The sequence below is a fragment of the Rhamphochromis longiceps genome, linkage group LG14 (genome assembly GCF_057381845.1).
Source record: "Rhamphochromis longiceps isolate RC_006_pf linkage group LG14, R_longiceps_female_GT1.1, whole genome shotgun sequence".
NCBI lineage: Eukaryota > Metazoa > Chordata > Actinopteri > Cichliformes > Cichlidae > Rhamphochromis > Rhamphochromis longiceps.
The window spans coordinates 22,492,365-22,516,264 of NC_140570.1; the positions used below are offsets into that span (position 1 = coordinate 22,492,365).

General features: G+C 41.1%; 3 protein-coding genes across 6 annotated transcripts in view; 1 reads left to right on the forward strand and 2 right to left on the reverse strand.

The window, feature by feature from the left end:
- Positions 1 to 10,755, reverse strand: part of cbl (Cbl proto-oncogene) — a 33,869-nt gene extending 23,114 nt beyond the window's left edge. The window contains exons 1-3 of one of the 4 annotated variants that reach the window (XM_085429391.1): positions 9,845 to 10,754; positions 9,409 to 9,677; positions 4,523 to 4,770 (exon numbers count right to left, since the gene is read on the reverse strand). In XM_085429391.1, coding sequence (XP_085285517.1) covers positions 4,523 to 4,770; positions 9,409 to 9,555 — 395 coding nt within the window. In that variant the 5' untranslated portion in view covers positions 9,556 to 9,677; positions 9,845 to 10,754. Of the gene's footprint in view, positions 1 to 4,522; positions 4,771 to 9,408 lie in introns of all 4 variants that reach the window. The other 3 variants (XM_085429390.1, XM_085429389.1, XM_085429392.1) reach the window with 3 other exon arrangements.
- On the forward strand, positions 10,745 to 16,022 carry drc12 (dynein regulatory complex subunit 12 homolog). Its single transcript, XM_085429393.1, has 6 exons — positions 10,745 to 10,811; positions 10,886 to 10,954; positions 11,403 to 11,522; positions 11,749 to 11,841; positions 11,917 to 12,047; positions 14,169 to 16,022. The coding sequence occupies exons 1-6, from the start codon at positions 10,760 to 10,762 to the stop codon at positions 14,295 to 14,297; spliced, it is 594 nt and encodes a 197-aa protein (XP_085285519.1). The 5' UTR covers positions 10,745 to 10,759; the 3' UTR covers positions 14,298 to 16,022.
- Positions 16,023 to 16,433: 411 nt separating this feature from the next.
- The window catches only part of grik4 (glutamate receptor, ionotropic, kainate 4), a 364,478-nt gene continuing 357,011 nt past the window's right edge, over positions 16,434 to 23,900 (reverse strand). Inside the window, exons 19-21 of the mRNA XM_085429452.1 lie at positions 23,607 to 23,735; positions 23,407 to 23,525; positions 16,434 to 21,637 (exon numbers count right to left, since the gene is read on the reverse strand). Of these exons, the coding sequence (XP_085285578.1) occupies positions 21,248 to 21,637; positions 23,407 to 23,525; positions 23,607 to 23,735 (638 nt within the window). The 3' untranslated portion in view covers positions 16,434 to 21,247. The remainder of the gene's footprint in view (positions 21,638 to 23,406; positions 23,526 to 23,606; positions 23,736 to 23,900) is intronic.

The window sequence follows — 23,900 nt, forward strand, 5'->3', positions numbered from 1 at the left end:
TCGTTTCCACCCGACTCAGCTGCTCCCACAGTCAAAGCCCAAGCGAAAAGTGTTGCTCAACAAACCCAGGCGTGTACTGTGCTACCGCGACTCTGCTTCATCTCTAAAGCTAAACAATCGTTATGCGTTAGTGGGGGGCTGGATAAATAGAAGCCAAAAACTGCGGCGAAGTCTGCACGACATCGCATCACAGCATATCCACCCACTTTTCATTTGGGGCTCTTATAACACACTTGAGATCCTTCACTTTGATTTGAAAATAGACATAAAGCCCAATCATAGACCCTGAAGTCAATGGCTGACAAGCACTGATGTTGGCTGAAGTTAAAGTGGTGGAGATAACAAGTGTCAGTCGGTCTTGCATTTTCATTTTTCTATTTGAGGCCCATATTATCCTCATCTTCTGTTTAACCAAGTTTCTGTTTTATTAGTTTCCTAGCATCTCTCCGTCATTGGTCAATTCTATAGCATTTTTAAGTGGGCTGACACCCATTGGTTAGTGTCACTGCCACTGCCTTCTCCTTTGAGACAATGGCAGTCTTTGTGTGTAATGCCTGGCTACTGTCTGTGTGTGTGTGTGTGTGTCCATTTCCTCTCCTTCAAGCACGATTTTTCCCCTTCTTTCTGCACAGTCTCTTGGTCCAATCAAGCAATGATAAAAACAAATTTCACAGAGAAATTGACACAATGTCTAAAAACAGCTTTATCGCCTCATGTCAAATACAGGAGTGGTTCACATAGACATTTCCTCTTCTCTCTGGTTGCTTTGGCATTTTTTTGCTTCTATGTCTGCAACATTACGGTCATGGCAGCTGAAAGAAAACAATCTTATTGAGGAACTGAGCAACTAGATGAGGATGTACATCTGACAACTGACTTGATAAAATGATTGCTTAATTTAAAAGAAAAAAAAAGACTATGTTCAAAGGAAACACCAGGTTACACCAATGTGTGAAGAAACATTAGAACCATGTATTTCTGATTTAGTTCTGCAAGTGATCAAGTGATCTAGCCTTGGAGGGAAATTTACTCCGATCAACTAAATTTCTACCAAATTTTAGCCACCTATGTTCGTTTTTATTGCAATAATCAAAATCTGGTGGTACCGATGAGCCCACTTTTAAGCCATTTTTTTCTCGCTGTCATTCAAGCCATACAACAAATCCACTTCCTCGTTGCAGGCATATAAATAGTCTAAATCTTCACTTTCCTTTCACGTATGACTGTAGACTTTTCAGTGCGTTATTACAAAGAGCATGCACAGCAACACTGGAAAAGCAACTATCCACAGAGGGCTACTATGTGAGCCAATTTGCTGCACACTGACTCTGCTCTAGAGGTTTGTTTTTTTTGTTTTTTTTCACAGTGGTGAAGCATTACAGCTGTCCAAAGTAAACCACTAGTGGCTTCTTCAATGACATACATTTTTTGGCTTCTCTCTCTCTCTCTTTTTGACTGCACGTTTAATCTTATCACAAGTGCTTGGCAAAATTTTGTTTTTGCAAACTTTGAAACTTTCAGACTTTTATTTCTATTGTTATTATCATTTTTACTAAGATCAAGTGATAGTCACACTCCTTATTACTGTAACAAAGTTTACAGACTTTATTAAAAAGTGCATACTAGTCTTAAATTATGAATGGTCGAATAAGTTTACTTGATTACTTGATCTTGAAATTAGAAAATTTATAATGCACAACACAAATAAAATTTTCCCGAGGTCAGACAATAGTAACATGGTTATAGTTACACTCCAGAAAACTCTGAAAATTAAGAAAATGCCAACAGCAAAGGAGGACTTAGCACACGGAGTATTACAAAACAAAACAAACAAAAAAAAACAAACAAGACGCTGCCACAGTAATGTCAGTCATCATCCCAAGATGAGCAATGAGCAAGGGTGGGTAGCCCTGATATCATGATTGCAGACTTGTCCGTAACAAGTTGTTACAAATTCTCATTTCTTGCATATAAAGACACGGTTCTGACTCTCACAATGACCAAAGTCTACAAAATGTAGTTAATATTCTATTGAGCATGACTTGAATCATCTGTTAAGTGTTTACTGAGGTTACAGAGAAAGGGAGTCGATGGCCAATTTCCCACAAACTTATACTACTGGAAGTCTGTGTAACTGGAAGAGCAACTCCCTGTTGGCCATTAATTAATTACTTTTTTTTATTTTATTTTTTTTTATTTTAAAAATGCAGGTTTACCACATTTGGGTGTTCACTTTTCAAAGCTGGAAGCTGCTTCCATCTTATACATACAGTCTGTGGATTAGCACCAATATAACAAATAAACTACTTTTGATCAACTTCACATATAAGCTTTACTTGGCAGAGATGAACCACCTTGAGATCCCACACTCAGTACAAATATCAGCTTAGTACTGGCTAATACTGGCATAAAGCCCTTTCCTCACTAACGTCAGTAAATTTTGTTGAAAACGAAGCTTTAAGTATTAAACAGTTATAATAAATGTTAGCCTAGCATTAGCAATTACCTGATAGCAACATTATGCTGTTTGTTATCATTGGTAGAAGGTAGCGGCTATGGCTAATAATAAAATGATGCTTGCAAATGTTATCAGTCCCACCCATCTGTAATGTTAATTAGACAGTGTTAATTTAACAGGATATCACAATTATATTTTCTTTAATGTCCTAGACTAATCCTAAGAAAAGTCTATCGGAAACTAGATAAAAGGTCGCGGTCAACCTTATCAGCTCTGATCAGCAAAGAAATATGGTGCCAGGTCATTCATTCATTCTTATATATGACAACTTAAAAACAGTGTTGTTTTGATGTTATTGTTTCTATGGTTCTAAACTTTATTTAGAAAACAATACCTCTTAATTTTTTGTCAATCCACCTCCGGTCTCTCAATCATCCACATACCACTACAACAAAAGATTCCTACTGTCAAAATGCTAAAGGTCATCTTGCAGAAATATAGTAGCCTACAGTTGAAACTTGGATATCGCACTTATTATTTACAAATGTCTTGATGTACAAGTAGTAGATGTACTGTGTCAGGATCCTACATGTTTATTACTACTGATAGCGCCGCCTGTCTTACTGCTGGGATCCACTTTTGTGCCCTATAGAAAACCTGTTTATTCAGTTTGGCGGCTTAAACAAATGACTGTGTTTTCTTCACGCTGCAGGGAACCTTCAGGGTTTTTCGATTGGAGTTGGAATTGCCAAGGAGGTGCCTTTATGTGTTGAAGATAATGGAGAACTATGAATAGTTTTGCCCTATGTGTGGGTAGAACTTGTGCTGTCTTCCTTTGACTAAACTAACACATGCATTCTGTAATGTGCATTGTGAAAAAACAAATGATGCCTGGGAAACTTTGCCATGGTTAGTTTCCCAGTTGACATCTGAAGAACATGTGTGCTCAGGCAAAACTACTACCTGTAAGTACGATGTACTTGGTATCATAGTGGGTATTATGTCCTTTGACTATGGTCTCAGTTCACCCATTTTCAAATAACTTAGGGTCCAAAATCTACTGAAGATGGCAGTCTGTCATAAAGGTTTCCTTGACAACACAAAAAAAAACTGCTGCAAGTCATCTTGCCTACTACCAGTGAGAAAAGATATTCTGGACAAAGTCCTTGCAGGCACAAAATCTGACGGCAGTTCATGTCATTTGGAGTGATCTGCTGTAAAAGGAAAAAGTATTCAAATCACAACAAAGTCCAACAGCATTCACCCACAGCATACATGAAACTAAAAGGGCGTCTGTAAATATATACAAAGAAGATCAGCTTCTTCCAGTATAGTCTGCACCTCAAGAAAGGCTGCCAGTTACCACTAACCTCACTTTATACTGAGGTTTTTTTGTTTTTTGTAAAAAACAAACAAACAAACAAACAAACAAAAACACAACAACAACAAAAACAAAACCCAAATGGAATGTCTTTTCAATAATCTGAGTCTCTCCAAACAAAGCCATGACATCTACTTATTTTCGGGACAGACTATACACTTCACTCTGTTTCTAGATAGAGAAAAAAACTTCAAGAAAGACAAAAGAAAGAGACAAGCGGGAGGCACCATGTGACTTTTCAAAAAAGTAAAATAAACTACATGGCGAAACTATGCTCGAGTAGATGGCAGAGATATGAAGGCACAAAAACAAAGCAGCATGCAGGCAGGCAGCTGTAGATTAAGCGCCATTTTGACCACAAACGCTCACATGCTCAAACCACAACACATCTTTCCTCTTGTTTTGATGCTTCTTGAGCTACAGCCAGCCTTGGGGCTGGGGGTGGGAGCAATTGTTCACGCTGTACCTGCATTGTCAGAATTATTCACAATGAACTGCTGCATTAAGAAGGTTTCACACCTTGAAATTCCCGTTTCAGATGTGTTTCATTGAAGACAATGAACACAGCAGCTCAGCAAGGTTGAGAAAAGCATTTGAACTTGAGAAGGCAAATAATTTATAACATAGACACTGATACGATTAAGATGGGCATCTATTCCATGTATTTCATCCAGTTTTCTCACCTTGGTTGTGAATTCTCCTCATACATGCGTTCCTTGCCCTCCTTGAACAAGCTAATGGTCTGCTTGGTCTTCTTTGTCAGGTTCTCCATGAAGACCCGGAAATACTCATTGTCACCCAAAGTCTCCATTTTGCCCTCGTAACGAGACAAAATGGTGCGCAGGTGCTGGTAGGTGTCTGGCAGCAGGTCCAGGATGTAGGGAGGGCTGTTCTTCAGAGCCAGTTTGGGGTTTTGGCATAGCCGCACCACCTGCAGAAAGGGAGGATGTGAGGGGGAGGGCAAGATACGGTTAGAAAGAATACATAAGATAAAACTCAAGCTAAAAGATGTGGTAGAAAGTGAGTGATGAAAGAGCAGTTAAAGGGACAGAGAAACAGAAAGATAATCTGCACAATCCATTCCATGTGTCACTATGCATTTTCACTCTCTACATCACTAAGGTAGTATTTATATCATATAGAGAATTTCACATAAATTAGCTTCTTCTTGCATTAGAGCACTTATCTTTAGTGCAAAGTAGTGTCTGTGAGCCTAGACAGGAGACGTGCAGAACAGAAAAAGCCAATAAAGTTAAAAAGACAAAGAAAGTGTTCCCTAAACATTTTGTGAAGTTAAGAGTAGTCAGAGTGATGCAAGTCTGTATATTATGCAATCGAAAATATAGACAGAGTAGCAAAGTTTAAATACCTTGTGACATCTTAAGTTAGTTTACTTATCACCGTACTATCAGAATGACCTAGATGGCAAACCTACATTAATTATGTAGCTAGTCGCCTGCATTTTTTATTCATTTACTACAGCTACGCAGCATTTCATGTGAAAATATACATTTTTAAACACAACAGACACAGTTGGATGGTGATTTACACTCCCAAGTGTTTATCCAAATTGTGTCACAGGGGGCTGAAGTCTAGCTAACACAACAGGCGGGGGATACCCTAGACAGGTAGCCAGTCCATAACATGTCTAACTCAACGAGAGACAGCAGTTTCTACCATTTAATCCAAAACTAAAGCCAATTTATAATCATCAGCCAACTTAACCTTTGTGTCTTTGAACTGTGAGATAAAATTGCACCAACCAGAATAAAACCCATACAATTATGCAGGCTCAGTGAGAGAGTGCAAAGAGCTAACCAGCAGATTTAAACTTTTATGAAGCAATAGCGTTCTGCACCTGCTGCTTCAAAATATGCTAAAAGGGCCTGTGATGTGTCACATGTGGCTTTGACTTCTGACTGAACATTAAGTAGAAAATGCATACATATTGTGCATTGTGATTCAACTTTAAGAAAAAGAGATTTAGCTGGTGTAGAGCATAGTCCTAACCCTACAGTAGCTCTCCTTTTTAAGATATTATATTTTGTAAACAAGAATTCCTGCACCCTTCCCATCCCCTTTTGACTAGCATGTTTTAAGCATGTAGTCCCTCTATGTTCCACTTCTTGAGCATGTTTACAGAAGCTGTTAATGAGTTTACACTTCCCCATTTTAATTTGCACATCCTATGCTACTTCTGCCTTACAGACTCAAATTCTCTCTACTTAACATTTGGACATGATTGCCTTGCAAATTTGAAAAACCTCAAGTGAGCAACTTCGAGAACACAAATGCAAACAAAAGCCAAATTTTTTTTGACAAACACGAGTGTCTATCTACGAACACCGACTCACCCGAACCGTGAACGTGACAATCATCTGTCACATGGGTTTATAAAACATGTTAACCATGACTGGAACCAAGTTTATGACAACGTTGAAGACATTCAGGAGAGCGCATTAACATGTTTCATCCTCAAAAATGTGCAACAAATCTAACTGCAGTGTTGCACTTCGCCGGGTCAATTCATGAATCATTACGAAACACACAGCCAAACATTTTGGGTGTCATGTCCCGATTCCAGCCCGAGCTTTTATACATCTGTGTAGCCAGGCTGTCAGCTTCAGTTACTGAACAACTGTATGTCAAAAACAGGACGTGGCTTATTCTTTGCAGACCAGGCCAAATTATTGTCCACTGATCATGTGAAAATGTACGAAAGAGATATGGCAGGAACAGCATTACAAGAATGTCGTTATGAACTTCCTTGCTTCCTCCATTTAAAAGGCATCAGTGTGGCATTGTGGAAGTAATGAGACTTCAAAGAGCTCAAACACTTTGTTTATTAATCATCATCAATGGAAAAACTTTTTAAGTGTATTACAATTGTTAATGTAGTTTTATTTTTAGGCATATGAATCTATGCTGTATAGACTACATTGTTTTACCGTGCAACATATTCCACTATCATGATTCAAAAATTAAACTATACAAATATTAATGCATAATAAGTAAAAATAAAAACACCTTGATGATTTGGCTGATAAAAATGATTGAGTCTACCAAACTGAGCCGTGACTGTTGGAGAACTTAAAAAAAAAAAAAAGAGCCAATATTACCAACAATGTGTCCCAATTCCATTAACCTTCTCCAGGCCTCCAAGCGCTTAGTGCTAACACTTGTGCCCAACCCTCAGCCAAACAAAATCCATGCATGCGCTGGTACAAGGTCACAACTGCTGAATGCTCTATGTCAGCATGTGTTAAAGCTTCTGACTTGAAGTAAAATGTTGATCCCCTCCGAGCTAAATTACATTCCACTGATCTTTCTGTCTCTCTCTCGCTCTCAGGTGATTCTACACCTGGTGTGATTATGTAGATTTTTCCACATGAACTTCAAGGTATTTTACAGGTTGAAGACAAGTTGGAGCTGGTTGAATTTTGGGGGATTTTAGCTGCAAACAGCCATTTTAAGTGCTTTCTCACACTTTAGTGAGACAATGTCCCCTAAACGTTTTCAATGTTGAAAGAGTAATAATGATTCCTCACAGCAGGAGAAGGTAATGTGGTATTATGATCAGTGTCTATACACTAAATAGAGTCAATCCATGTTGTAGGCCAAGCAGCAATCATCGTCTTGATACACTTGTTTAGTCCCAAAAAGGCATGAAAAAGAATGAAGACGAAGAACGAGCTGTGTAAATGTTAAGTACCTTTCAACTATACACCTCCACACCGCGAACAATGTCTTGTACGCATAAAACTGATTAAAATTAAAAAAAATAAAATAAATGACTGTCTTAGATTATGATGTGAAATTCAGGGCTTGATATTGGCCAAAACTTAAAATCTTACTAAACGCATTTCCGTAGCTAATACTTCTGATTTTAGTTTAGAGTATTACTTTACCTAATTAGCCAAAAGGATGTGGCAGTGCAACAACAGAGACAAGAACAGGATCTGATGTTAAACTTGTTTTAAAACATCAGATAACTTATAGTTAATACAGGAAAGCTAAATTAAGAATACTGACTTTACACATTGACACATGCCCCAACTGTAAAACCACGGCCTGATTAGCAATTTGCCTATAAATAAATTGACAATCATTTTCTTTATCCGCCAGAGAAAAAAACAAAACAAAAAACAACCATATCTTCATCATGAAAAAATAAAGTGATTTGAGCTCTTCGTCGCACTATCACTGAGCATTCAGGCAGCACAAAATTGATGTGACAACAGATAAAAATTAGCCACTGCAACAGATACAGATCTTGAAGAACAGGTACAGCAAGTAACAGAGGATCAAAATTTAACTTAGTTCTACGTGGGAGGTGTTTTCAAGGAGAAACTGCGTTATAGTTCTGCAGGTCTTGGTCAGTGGTATCTGTTGGTTTGTGGGTTCACTTTAGATAATACTAAATATACTTCTGCTGCTATTTTACGCAGTCCCATGGAGTAAAATCACTTTGGCACGTGAGGTATAGCTTCTTTTTTTTTTTTTAAAGGTAAGATATTCCTTTATCTGGCTGTTTTTCTTCCAGTCAATCAGTTTCTAAAAAAAAACATTAACATGGCAAAATAATCCCTTCTGTAAACTGCAAGAGCCAGACTGATAGGTGGCAGGTAGTTTAATGTGTGGCAGATCAGATCAGCAGCCTCCCTCTTCTTTGGTCTGTATTAGACAAGCTTTCTACAGAAGTGTTGAACATTCACAGAAAACAAGGTGATAATAAAGATCAACGTTTCATTGCCACTTGTGTTCTTGTCTGTGCTAATTGAGGCTCGACTAAGCAAAACACACTTAAATGTGCTAGTAGTTTTGCAAAGGCATCATAGTTTATAATGCGTCGCGTTGGAAGTTGAGAAACAAAAAAGCCGTGTGTGAATCTCACAGGAAACTGGGGGTCAAACTGTTGCAGGCTTTTTTCCGAGAAGTAAAGCAGTGAGATGACTCTCCCCTGGTAAAGACCATAGCTGGACACGTAAAATGCGTACTTTTCTTGTTCTCTAAACAATTTGTTACAATTTTCAAGGGTTGACAGACAGCTGACTATAGATTTTTCATAAACGAGCTACAGGAGACACCGTTGCAGTGCTGGGAGCCCTTGTATTTCAATTTCCTGTCACAAAGTCGTTAGATTCAGCTCTTATGTGACATATTTAAAGAATACTAACCTCCCTGTTAGAGCTAAAGATTGTGACATACCTTAAAATATTTAGCCGTGGTCAAACAATGTAACGCTATGCACCGCGGTTTCACAACTAAAGAGTAGTTACCCGAAAGTGTTAACAACCCTGCCAAGTAATAAACTAAGCCTTCCTATGCCAGTTAATATTAAGCTGCTACGAAAGTGGCGTGCCACATGACGAACAAAACAAGAGTTCAGGTTATCTGTGAGCTAAAGTTAGCTAACCATATCCTGTACCAGCCTGTTAGCTAACTTAGCAACAACAGACCTTCAGCAGGCGAAGATTAGCTAGCTTATCGCAAGTTAGCTACGGTTAGCTAGCAGTCGCTCTAGCCATCCGACGCGTAAGCAAACGCTAACGGCTTAACGTTGACAAACCTTGTCCATTAGTTTCCAGCATTTCTCCACCGTCTTTTTGTCCACGGCCCCGGGCTGGTGATGGGAGTGGAGGTGGTGATGGTGTGGCTGGAAGGCATCCTTCATCATTCCGATGATCCCCCCGCCTTTCTTCAGGTTCCCAGCCATGTTCGGGCTCGGCTAGGGTCGGCCACAGCGGCAGACAGGCGAGGTGAGGCAGGGCAGGGGGTCAGGGGGACCGAACCGCCGCCTGGAGTTGGTTGGACCGGGCGATGGTGATCCCGTACCCCCTGTGAGGACAGCGCCCGAGCGGCGAATCCGAGCCAGGGTCCGACGGGGGTAAAATGAGGGAGGAAGAGATGACTATTGGATAAAGGCTCCCATCAGTAAATATAACATGATTATTTGGTAGATAAATGTCCAGATTGTGGATAAAACAAGCCCAACGGTCACTCACACCCTGCACAAGTCCCCCTCTGTGCCGCAGCTAGCAGGCTGCGTTGCTCAGCGTCTCCCTCTCTCTCTGCAGGGACCCACGCAGGCTAATTAACGGAGCACCAGACCTGGCTCCTCTCGCCCTCAGCTGGAGGACAATGGCAACGGTTTCTTCGCAGGACTCGAGCGTGTCCTCGCCTCCGTCCAAGCCGCGATGTCGTTCCTCTCTTTTGTCAGCAGCAGCTCTTTTCGGCTGTGCCGTGTCTTCAGGGGAAGTTCAGAGGCTGTGTGACACTGTCAGCACTCGTTTGCGGGCTGCGAGCCTGACGACACAAAGCGCTCAGCGACGACCGAGGAGAGGAAGTTGAACTTAAAGCTGCGAAAGCCTCACGGTCATAGACGGGAACTAGGGTGAATAAATAATTATGGGATTTAAACATTGCCCAGCATTTTCTGTTTCCCCCCTCTGACGTGTATGTGCGGCCCTTTCCTTTCCTGTACGTCCTCTTCCGTTAACCCCCACCCTCTCGTCTCTCTCCCCGCTGCCCAAACCCTAAACTCCCCGCCTTCTTTTTAAAGCGCGTTCTCGATAAATGAATGTAACCGAGCACGCGCGTCTGCCTGTAGAGCATTCATAAAATCTCAGTGAGATGCTGAGTGCATCTCTGAGTTCTCCCGGCTCGGGCCTCGGTAACCCCTAGCAACAAAAGACGCTTTCACATATACTGAAGGCAGCTGGCGCTGTGCGCGTTCCCCAGTCATGTGTGACTGGCTGTTGTAAAAGTCACTCAACTATCAATTAAACCGGACACTTTGTTTTATGGCTGCTCACTCAGCAACCAGTGCACAGCAACAGAGTCTCACCACCATACAGTAAGCGTAGGCCCTCTGTGAGCCTGTGCGTGTCCGTGGGTTGAACAGGCAGCCTTAAGCAAGCATGTCCCCGAAGAAGAAGACAAAGAAGACCGCAGAGAAAAGTCCAGAAAAATGTAATCGAGATTCTTTTTTTTCTTTCGTGACTGCAGATCTTCTATTTCTTACACATATTTCTGTGTTGTTACAGGTCAAAATGACGTGGAAGAAAAGCATAGGCACAGTATTCTGGATATAGCCATTCTGCAGGATCACATAGGTGAGCCTTGAGGTTTTATTCCTTTATAAATAATAAAAACAGATTGTATGATTATTACATAAAGGGTCAAACTGAAAATGACTTAGCAGATCCATTCCTTGTCATGTCTGTTCCCTTTTAAATCGCTGATCTCCCATGTTATTGGGTTGTATATAGATTTTAAGTGAGTTATTAAGAGATCAGTCTTTTGGCCCATAAAAGGATAGAAAATACTAAAAAAAAAAAAACATGTTTTAAAACGTCTAAAAGCAATACAAGTGGAAATGAAAGCCCACATGTTAAAACTTGACTGCATATTTGGGCATGTTTAATGGATAATTTAGTTTGCATCAATACAAGTTTTGATAAGAAAGTAATTTCCACTTTTGCTTATGAAAACAAAAAACAAAGAAAGCTCCCTCTGGTTTGTATGTTCAATGCCTGCATGTGTTTGTGTGACTTCCTGCAGCCTTACAGTGTGAGGCTTTAAGAAGGGTCCAGTCAGACAGAGCTGACCTGAGGAGACGTGTAAGAGACATGGAACAGAAGCTGCAGCGCGAGAGACAAGACCACAGGGACATCTACTGGGGTGGGTACAGATGGGGCACGAATCCAAAATTAGTCTGTCTTTTAATAACCTGATCAAAGTGCGGATCCCTTTGGGAGTGAGGACAAGGGGTGTGTTTGCCGAGGTTAGGGTAATTTTTGAGGAACAAAAAATCTAATTAGCCGGGCGCTTAAGCTGATTGCTGTATTAGCTTTTCAAAGTGAATCAGCAATGAAGTCTGAAATAGCTGACGCAAATGTCATTCTAGACCTCAGTCGCCAGTACAAAACCATGCAGACCGAACTGACCAACAAGGTGAAGAAACTGGAACAGGAAGTCAGCCAACTGAAGGAAGACCTTGGTATGGTCTATCTATATTTAAAGTACAATCAAACAAATGGATCCACATAAGAGTTTACTCTCTGTATTTGTATAGCCCTATCCCAGGAGGAACTGAGTAAAGAGAAAAGTGAGCGTAAGCAAGTGGAGCAGGAGAAGGATGCCATCATAGCAGACCTTCGACAAAAGCTGGACAACATGGAGTCAGACTATGAGAAGATCCTTCATGTGAGTTTCAACACAAGGCAGTTCAAGCACACACTGTGGCAACAATACGCATTTGAAAGCCTACACGTATACGAAAATACCCATTTGAGGTAACCTTTTGCACAATGTGGGGCAGCTTTGTCTTGTATGTGCAGTTAGGCCAACCCTCAGAGAACTTGATCTCAGAGTTAGTTCCGCCAAAGTCATGGGAAGGTACTAGCACTTCTTCTTGTTGGTCAGACCTGCAGCTTATGTGTGACTCTTGAAAGAGCAGTGTGATGACACCAGTTTCTTGAAAGTCAAGCTCCTGAATGTATGATTGCTTTGAGCTGATAATTCAGTCTAAAATGACAAACTAAGCAAACGCTAATAGAGCTGTCATGGATGTTTTATATGAGTTAAGTGACTTAAAAATGATTCATATGATATTATGATGATGCTGATGAAAACTGTTGCAGTTTATGTCTAATAATCGTAGGTCAGAAATACTAAAAAACTAGATGGAGTGTACAGTATAGATGTGGTTTAATTCTTCCCCCATAAAATGACATTTGCCGACTTCCCCTGTATCCTCAAGTTTTGACACCTTAGTACGTATCAATAAAGATGTCCTTTTATGACCATTAGAGTAGTGTAGCTGCACAGGCAGAGAATGTCCTCACTAACTTCTGATGCAAAGTGAGTAATTTTCTTCTATAAGCAGGCCTGAAATATGGTGCTTAGTTCAGAAAACTTACTACGCCATTACAAACTTTGCAGCTTTACGGAACTATCAATGCACATAACACCAGAAATTATGCAATCAACATGACCGAGAAACTGCTGTAAAAAAGAAGCCACAAATAGTACTGTAGAAAAGTATTCGCCCTCTTCCTGATTTCTTATTTTTTTGCATATTTGTGACATTTACATGCCATTTGAGACACTCTTCTTCGCAGAATTATTTTCATTCATCTATATTGGAGGGTTTATAAGTATGAGTAGTATGCGGTCCTGAAGCTGCAAAGCTGCCCAAAACCATCACACCACAAAACCAAGTTTGATTGTTGATATGATGTTCGTTTTATGAAATGCTGTGTTAGTTTTATGCCAGATGTAATAGGGAACCTCCAAAAAGTTCAGCTTTTGTCTCGTCAATCCACAGAAAATGTTCAAAAAGCCCTTGGGGTTCATCAAGATGTCGCTTGGCAAATGTGATATGAGCGCCTCCTTTTTCAGCAGTGGTTTTTCTTCTTGAACTCACCCATGGATGCCATTTTTGCCCAATCTGTTTTTATTGTTGAATCACGAATTCTGACCATAACTGAGGCAAGTGAGGCCTGCGGTTTTTTCGATGTTGTTCTGGGTTCTTCTGTGACCTCCTGGATGAGTCATCAAAGTGCTTTTTTTGGTAGGCCTGCCACTCCTGGGAAGGTACAACCCTGTTCCAAGTTTTCTCGATAAAGTTTTTTTTTTCCATAAAGTCCTAAAGCCTTATAATGGATTTGTAACCCTTTCTAGACTGATAGATGTCAATCACTTTGTTTCTCAGTTGTTTTCTGTCAATCGTGGCATGATGTGTTGCCTTTTAGCCTGCTACATTTTGTCAGACAGGTTCTTGTTACTTGATTCAACAGCTATGTCAGCAATTTAAACTGGGTGTGGTAGGTGAAACTGAACTCAGCTTTTTGTTTGGGTTATCTCCATCTAATATTAGAGTTTGTTTTATGACCCAAAACATTTAAGTGAGACAAATATGAAGAAAAAAAAAACTCCACTTCCTGGGAGTTTTTTCCATTAAGATGTAATGGATGAGGGATGGGGTCATTGTTGACCTTTTCGCTAGCGCCCGAGTCCGACTGGCTGGCTACAGACAGTGCATGCAAATTTTCAGCGCTCAGATCTTCAAAGGTAAGTGGTCAAGCTTAGAGCCCTGTTCGAGGGCTCAGCCTCTGATCGCAGAGATAGGATTTTAATATGTAATTAACATTATTCCTCTCTTCCCAAGTATGACACAGAATCTAATTAAACCTCCTTCAGTGCACCCTTACAACTCATCAGTGATAAAGGTGGTTAAGAAGGGAGGGAAATCAGGTTGGACAAGTCGGTGACTTGAAGGGAAAATCTTAGCTTGCATTTTAATGCTGCCCATGTTTTCTGCAGGAGACTCTCGACAGCCTGAGTTCCCAGCTGTCTGCGACTCGACAGGGTTGGGAAGACGAAAGCGCAACTCTTCATCAAAAGTACAAGGAGCTGCTCTCTGAATTTGGCCTAAATGCCCTGGATCTTTAAAATACAGGAGTCTGACATATACAGTAAGAACAGCAGTGAGATGTGTTTGTTTAATGCTGTAGCTACAGCACTGACTCTGTTTGATCTGCTAGAGTGCTGTGTATGGCTCACCTGTAACTGTATGGATGTTAATGTATATTTTAGAATAGGAAATAGATCACCATGTAGTGGCATGTAGCGCCCACTAGATGTAGCAAATGACTGCTTGTGGTCAGAAAGATGGTGGCCACTGACACTCAGTTGCTATTAGAGCATTACAGTGTGTATACTGTATTTTATATGAATATTAGTAGTACAGTAAGTATTTTGTTGTTTATATAGAAGAGCGCAAAATCCAAAAAAGCTGCATAAAACTTTTGGGGGTTACAATAAAGTGGTGAAAATGAATAAAGCTGTTGGTGAAAAAACTGTAACTATTGTGATTTCACAACAAGTATGCATGCTAGCAGAGATGGCAGTGTAGATAGAGTTCTCTGTGGCAGCCTTTGAGAGGCCAAATATGGTAAAAGACAACGAGGGAGACGTGAAACAAATGCACGATGTAAAGAAAACCACAACTAATGCTCAGTATCAAGCAGATTAATACTAAGCAATAACAAGAGAAAGGCACGGGGGGAAAAAAATTAATCATGCAGGAAATATGATTCAGCTGCCCCGCATCAATAAAACCTGACTTTCCCTGCAGGGAGCGAGATAAACACATTTTATTTTCAAGGCTGTCACTTGTGCATCTTTTTTCGTGGCCCAGTGCATTTTTTTAGTCTCTCATCTGTGGGGTAATGAATCATTTACTCAGGGATTAAGATAATTCTGTGCTCTGACGGCCAATTAACGCTTGAACTCAAGAGGCCTTTATCAGAAAACCAATATTTCCTCCTCAAACCACCAGGAGCTGTTGCCCGTTTCAGTTTGTTTAGGGCTTAATGGGGTCGACTGCAGTAGTTAAAATGAGAACGGCATAGTGCACCTGTTAGTGGAGGTGCAGAAAAATAACAATTGGCACATTGTGCCTTATCTTCCCATAGTGGAAATGTTATGAGCCCTGCAGCAGTCAGTGATGGAAGATGTATTAGCAAGCACGGATAAGTCAAATACAGTTTAAGCATCAAAAAGAAAAAAATATTTGTATTACATAGAATACTGTGCAAAAGTCTTGAGCTACCCCCATATTTTTGGCATTTTCCTTCCTAGGAGTCAGATTTTTATTAAAAGTGGTCTTGAGCAATATTTCTCCAGGCTTTCTGAAGGTCCTTAGAGTTTTTCTTTGGACTTTAGCTGCTTTTTCACTAATTTTTAATCCAGTCCATTTTCAGCAGACTGTTGTTTTGTTTGTAAAGCCACTTAAGACTGAGCCATGAATCATTTAATCACAAAATTTGTTCCCATTTCTTCAAATTGCTGAAAAGATGCTAAAGATACTAAAGTTTGACAGGGATAAAATAGTATTTTATTAGCCAATAAGTTGATCCCTAAAGAGCTATTAGCTGAAAACACTGCATATGTCTGCATGTGTAGTGTGTCCTTAAAAACTGGAGAAATGGTGGCCCTTCAGTAGATCCATCTGTTGTTTGCTAAAGCCTCATCAGAAACGGTCTCAGTGGAAGGGTGGCTGTCAAGTAGTCATTTTTAAAGAAGGGAAAGAGGGAGATGAGTCTGAGGTATGGAATGAAAATCAGAGGCAACAGGTCTTTATAGAGAGATAAGTCCAAATTTGAAACTGTTGGTAGAACAGTGAATGTCTACAGCCATCTGTGAAACACGCAGGAGTCATGGATTGGGGCTGAATTTCAGCCAGTGGTGTTGGGAATCTTGTCATGTATGAAGGGAGAGAAGTACTTTCACATTTTGACCATCTGGAAAGCATCTGATTAGAAGTAGCTTCACTTTTCGGCATGAGAATGATCCTAAACGCACTGCCAATGCAGTAAAAGCATACCTGGACAGAAACACACAAAATGGAACACTATCAGTGATGGATTGGCCTCCCCAGAAGCAGTGTGGGATCATACTGACAGAGGAACAAAAGGCAGCCAACATCCAATTTAGAGCTTTGTATGGCCAATACATGGCCAATATTTAGACCAATGTACTTCATCCATCTATCCATCCATCCATCCATCTGTCTGTCTGTCTGTCTCATTAGCCCATTAATAGGTGTATCTTTTCCCTGTGGGTTTACCTTTCTCTACACATTCTCTAGCAGGCAGAACAAACGTACCATTTTTGTCCTCCGTGAACACGATTAATGAACAAATTCTAATTTGAACTCTGGCATCGGAGCATTCGCCCAAAGACAAACGATGCTGTGCAAATGATGGAGCCATTACAGAAATGGACTGATATTTATCTTTGTCATTGAAACCTTCATCCAGGGTCAGCAAAGACCAGCGATCTGGCCAAAACAAATGACTTTTGTAACTCGCTATTAGAAAAAATCTAAATCAAGCCTGGTTTTTGTTATTAAGTACCCACGTGACGGATTTCTGTAAGAACAGGATTCTACTTTCATTTTTCTGGTGGGTATGTGACAAAGAGCGCTGTCGGCTACGCTTCCACTGGAATTTGACTTGGCTGTGTACCACCTTTGTCAAGTATGCGGGTAACAATACAGCAAAATGTCAAGGCTGTGATTTCCTGTGTTGCCAAGAGCATGAGAGAAATCACATAGGACAACAAAAAAAAAAAACAACCCACAAAACGCACGCTCTCTCTAACCCACCCACCCACTCGCACACAAATAGGTGATCAGTGCCTCCTTCTGTGAGGCATCGATCAAGGCAGGAGTGAAAAGTGAGGGAACAAACACAAAGGAAATGAAGCTCCATTTTATTTCTCTGAAAGACAAACAATGTCAAGATGTTTTGGTCAATATGTTCAACAACTGTCAGCGAACAAAAGGCTGTATAACAGCCCTGACAGCGTCTCACCTTATAGAGAATTTCTGCACTCTGAATACCTTTTCTTTGAGCATACAACAACAAGAAGCCTTCTGCAAATAATTGCAATCACTTAATTGCAAATAATAAAATCAGCAGGAAAGCGCTTACTAAAAAATGTGTAGCAGTGCCTTGTCTTGAATACTGTTATGAATACTGCCACCCCTGGAAAATCTGGTGTCTGTTAGGAAAAAGCAATTGTTTGACAGAGGGATGCAATATTAGCAGGAATAAAATGAATAGATTCAATAATTACCATTTTAAAAAGGCAGTAAAGTCATACTAAATGCAACAGTATAGACAATATATATATATTTTAAATAATCTCAATATCCCTAAATGTTATAGACAGGTTCCCCCCCCAAAAAGAAGCAAAAAACAAACATGGAACAAGCTATTCTTCCAAGTGTATGTGGATGTTAGCTGTTAGGGTGACTACACGGTACACTGTAATTCCTTAATCCTTGCACGACAGCAATCAACTACAAGGAAACTGGTATTGCTATGTGCTACAGCTGGGTGAGCTCGAGGAGTGAAGTAGATTGTTCACCCACCTCTGCAGGCACTCAATGCTCATCATGTGCTCCATAAATCCAACAGCAGCTAGGCAGAGGGTGGGTAGAGATGCGCTTAATTCATGAACCTGGAGCACCAGGGGTAAAAAGGAAAAGCACGAGCACGATAAAATAAAGTTGACACAGCTGTGACATACAGGTGGCGGTGAGTGTTTAGTGTGTCACGCTTTTAATGCATGTGTGCGCGTGCTGTGGGTGGTGACAAACTGAAAAGAAAACTTGTCATCTCTAACGCTGCAATGGGAAGATTGTGAGGCAGGCACTCGAGGAGGAGAGGAGAGTAGAGGGAGATGCAGTCTGAATTCAAGTATAAATCAGACCAAGGGTGTTGTGTGGCGTTCAATCACTGTCCCAAGGAGACGGAAATATCCACTGAAAAATCACAGTGATAGATGGGCTACGAGTGAGTGGACGCTTATACAGCACATGAGCGAGCTGTTAAACTCATTAGCCTCTGTTAGACTGCCTACCCACACAAATTCTCAGCTGTTCAAAGGATTCACAAGTGAGCAGACGTTAATTCAGTTATGGGGGAGAAACGAGATGTGGGTGCATCAGATCCTTCTGGTTCACTCGATAGTTGTTCTGTGTACTCATCCAGAAACCCATACGTCCCTGATGCTTCTCTGCATGCGTATATGTCACAACAAAGCAGCTGCGTGCTCTGCATATTTCTCCCGGTTGTATAATGCCCCCCTCCTCACCTAAAACAAACCCCCAAAAAACAAAACAAAAAAAAAGAAAGCGCACTCAGAAGCTATTTAGCATGACATATCTAAACAGCCCAGAAGGTCAAATACATCACAGCAGAAAAAAAACAAAGGAGACAAAGCCAGCAATCCCAGAGAATTGAGGTTGTTTTAAGAAATGTATTTATAATGGAATAAAAATGTCAACATAAGAAAAATAAAGCATATAAAACATAGCAGCCAAACCGAGCCGTCTCTCAGTGGTCTCCCAGAGAAGGTCGCCCAGTGTTTCTGTGGGATTTGTTTTAATTCTTACTCTACTGCTCTTCGTGCCTTCAAGGTAATTGGCAATCTCATTCCAACTACGCTTGATTTAGCACCCCCTGTAAATGTTTTGAGTGTTTAAGAAGTTAGCACTGAGAGCAGCGAGAGCCTTCAAACTCTCATGAGTTTCTTAGGGACATTCAGCAAATGGATAGAAATACCTTTCATTAAAAAAAAACAATGAATTGTGGCTCTTCTTTCTTTGCCATCTGCTCGGCAATTTGATTTAAACCTGTTATTATATATGGAGCTACAGAAAGTGTACATTAACTGTTTGTGAGGATCCTGGGAATGACTCTGCATGGTGTGTGTCTGTGTGCGTTTAAATGTTTCCATTAAATCACTGCACACACCTAAGTGCGCATCTCTCTGTCCTATGAACATAATGAACACCAAATGAGTTTACTGCTGCAATAATAAAAGACACATTACCGGGCACCTCCATGATTATATCGATGATTATACTGTAAATACACACAATTCTGTGGGTCGATAACACAGCAGCTCCTTACTGGAGGATTAGATGTACTGTATTTGAAGATGTGCAGAGTTTGTTGCCATGAATATGAAATGTTCATTTAAACGACAGAGTGATCAAAATATGTTGTGTTCTACTACAGGATGATAAATGATAATATGCATGAATTTCCAAGCATGAAAACCTGCAGATGAAAAAGGATGGAGGCAGAAAGCTTTCGTGGCTAATAAAAGAACAAGAGACGCTGCAGCGGTACCTTCAAGCTGTGTCGTGTTGGCAGCCTGGTTTTGAGGGATGGTGATTGACAGAATCTGATGGGCAGATTTAAAATGATGGGCACATCAAAGATAAGCAAGAAGCGGAGCAGACAGCTGGATGACCGTTGATTCTCGCTGTGAAACGGTCGGGCTATCGTACAGAAACACCTTCAAACCAGCCGGTACAGCAGGAAAATAAGCCATATGTCTCTGTAATGCGAGCAGAAAGTGAGGCGATTTTAAGATTCGTGCTGCTGGTGGTGGATTCTCACTTCTTCAAGTTATGGCTGACGCAAAGCAAATCAAGGTAACTGACTTTAATCATTTCAAATACTTTGGTAGTGGGGAAAGGAAAAATAAGTGTGTTTCAGCTCCTCCTGCATCACTTTGCATTAAATATCCGCCACGTTTTAGCCTGGTTAATGTATTCTAAGTTTGGTTTGGGGTTTTTTGCAAAAAATTATAGTATCAAAATGTCAGAGTGCACCCAGGCTGTCTCCTACGAGCAGTGTGTAAAATATCACTTTCAATAAAAGTTTAACTGCGCTGACATTTAAAACAAGCCAAGCCAACTGCTGATATAAAAATCCCTTCACTCTACCGAGGACTTTGTTTTTGGTTGGTTCTAATATATGCTGGGTTTGATACACATACTGAATATGTAAGCTGGAAAAAAAAAGAAAAAAAATGGATATATTTGTAAGCAAGAGAGCATAAAGGGGACTGGTGCAAGGACAATAAATGGGTCAGACACGGAGGACAGATGGAGGAGAAAGTAATGTCAGTGCACAGAAGAGGGATGATATAAGAGGATGTCTCTGTGCATGTACATTTGTGTGCGTAGACATCATGTTTTTAAGCAGGTATTCAAAAGAGAAAATCCTTCTTTAAGTTGACTTGACTACCCTAGAACCACTTCAGGATGACTCATTCAGTGAGCACTGGCCAACACCTCTGGACATGCATCACTGTCTTTCAGAGATCCCAACAATTAAAACATTTTTTAATAGAATATCACTACTATAAAAGGAGTCTTTGCGTCCGCATGTCTGTCCTTTTGTTTTCTATGTTCACATGAGTTTGCCGTCTTCTCAAGGCTGTGGTGCTTTCTTCAGCCACAAGATGATGCTTGTGGTTTTTGGCACTTTCAAAACAAAAGAACGTGAAGGTTGACCTTGCCTTAATCTGTCCATCTCTGCAGCTCTTCAGAGGCAATATACGTTCCTAGAGTAAATTGTCAGATAAAAAAAGGACCTTGTTTAAAGTTTTTTTTTTTTAACAATAGAATAACAATATTCAGTACTGATAATCCAACAGAGGACAGAAATAATTTAAAAAGGAAAGAAAAGAAACAGCACAATGATAAATGCCTGGAAATACTGCATAGTACAAATGCCCCGTAGCTGTTTTTGTCTGTCCTGTTTTACACGGTACAGAGGGCCACCAGGGACAGAACACAACGAGACAGACTCATCAGTTTTTCCTATGACCAAGGAAAAAGTTCGCCCAAGGAGAGATTCCAAAAACTCACTGCTGGCGGTCGCCTCAGGGGTAAAAGAAAGTCCACAGCATTGTCCTGTCCTTTAAGGATAAACTCTGGATGGCAGAATTAAAATGCCACATGATCTTTGATCCCTGGAAAGAAGAGAGGTGGCTGCTGGGAAAGGCAGTCCTGCTGGAATTGTGGGGCGTTATTCAGGTTCACTGCTATTTGTGGTCTTGTCCCATTCTATGCTCTCCTCACTGTGAGTGGGAGATGGGAGGGCCCCTGGGCCCCCTGTGGGGCGCATCCTCAGTCCTTGGAAGCGTCTGCACTCGGGACAAATGCGGATGTGGCTGCACCCCCTCGCGACCAGGGCAGCCTCCTGCGCCAGTCTGTGGGAAAGGGGTTCAGGCAGTCCCGTGCCCCCGCACAGTTTTCCGTTGCTGAGGCTGACAGCGGCAGCTCGCGCCCGACGTTCCTCCAGAGGTAAGGGCCGTGGCCGCAGCATCGACGCCGCCCGGCGGCGCCTCGCCTGCAGGCTGTTGCGACACAGAACGATCCCCTGGAGCTCCCGCAGCATCTCCTCGCACACTGACTGCTGCAAGCACACACACGGGAAGAAAACAAAGATAGGGCAGAGGGGAATAAGAGAGGGAGAGAAAGAGAGAGAGGCCAGACAACTCACTGACTATGGGCTCGATCAGGACAGACGGAGTGACATCAAAGACACACAACAGATACATTTCAGGGTTATGTTCATAATAGGGAAATTGCATGGGCGACAGAGAATAGGGTGATGTAGACTGAGCGGCCAGCAGTGAAATCAGCGACACATATAATACACACGGGCTTGTTAAATTTACTTTTCACATCCACAAGTGTAGCACACGCATTTCATCGCCGGCACTGGTGATCAAGTGATCCGCTGGGTGTAACACAAGGATATAAACTCAAATAATCGCAATCACAGACGTGACACCGCAGCTCAAGCACAAGACGGAAAAGAAACTCATCACCAATCCACATAAGCTGCACACGAACACTGTACAGATGCACACAGGCGTAAATCCAGATGCACAAATATGAACGATACATGTATAGACCCGCACACACAAACACACACAGGGTTCACAATTTAGAGTGAGACATCAATCTGTACTGCTCCAAAAGAAGAAATCACATGAGTGGGTTTTTGACTTTCTGAATGTTTATTGAGTTAAAATCACAGCGCCAAATAGTATTCAAGTATCTGTTAAAGAAATCACATCGGAGGTAATGATATCACTGCATGCACATTTTTCTCTGATTCTTCAAGTCATCTTTTGTGGTTGACAGCAGTCCTCCCTCATGAATATCACAGGAGAGCCCCTTCCACTAGCACTAAACTCATCTGTCTATTGTGAATAAAAAATAAATAAATAAAATCCTCCAAACAGCAGAACATCTGGATGCTGAGGACACTCAGGTTGCTTGCTAGTTCTCTCTCCAGATGAAGCTACATTGAAATCATATTTTCATACTGGATTACAATACCACACACTTTCAGCATAATTTTCAAAAGCACTTTCAACTTTCGCCAGTAAAAAAATGCATCTAAATTCCTTCCTTCCTAAAAATAATTAGAAAAAAATATTTTTAAAGTTGCTGTTTAAGAGGTTGTAATAATGCAGGTCTGTCTTCAGCCTCAGAGGACAGCTAATGTGCTGATGCAGTTTGAAATATTTGCATTATTGGCTGGTGATTTTGCTTCTGTATCAGCAACTTTCAAATCATAGCGTGGCACTTTTAAGTGTTTCAGGTGTCATTTATCATTGTTTTGTCCCCTGTTACTTTGAATAACCAACATTGTGTGACCGAGCTGTAGCGACTCTTGGTCCTGACATTTCCAAAAAGCAGTCTTTTTCTTTTTGCTTCCAAAACAAATCTGACGCCCTTGCTTGAAGTCCATTCTTAGCGCAAAGTTCTAGTTGACTGCCACGACTAATCCTCTACTGTCCATATTTCAACTTTTGATGGTGAGAAGGACATGTAGTTTTTGACAATCGTGGACACAACAGCGAGTGTGTTTTAAATAAGGTCACTAGATTAAGGCTGAGATAAAGATTTGCAGCACCCTGTAAATATAACTAAAACAAGATCTTTTTTTTTACTGTACAGTTTGATTATTCTGTGTAATATATATATGGTACGAATGGATGCTTCTCTGCTATGAATACAAAAAACACACGAGGTATTACTTTGGTTTGTGCTCATAACTTCCTGTCAAAGCTGCGCACTGTGGAAAAGCCTAGCAGCTCCGCGAGGGGGAAGGTGCCAGGGAGGGGAGAGGGAGACAAAGCAGATGCAGGTTAGATAGCCCTCTCTCACCTCATTTCCTGGTGCGTGCCTTAACATCCAGACAAACTCCAGCACTGCCATGAAGATTGCCACCAGCAGGCCACACACCAGCACCACAAAGATGCCACCGATGTTCTCCATCCCTAGACCTGGAGAGATGCCGGGATTGGGCGGGATAAGTGTTTTCTGGCATCATCAACCAAGATGTGGATTTAACTGCAGAGACAAACCTTTAGCACGGTGGTCCTCCTCTTTTGGACACTTGCCGCCATCCCACCACTTCCTCTTCAGGATCTCCAAACGATTGTCCTCTTGCAGTTTGAGGATGGCTAGGTCGAACTCGTCACGGTACACTGACCCTGAAGGGAAGAGAAAAGTAAATGAGGGACACGGTACAAACGAAGAGTGACATTTCCTTGACTTCTTCTTCTTCCTTCTCCTCTGGTATGCCATGGCAAATGTGAGAGCGCGTCACTTCACCACGCTTCGCCCGAACCAACAAAACGAAGATTTCAAACCTGAGA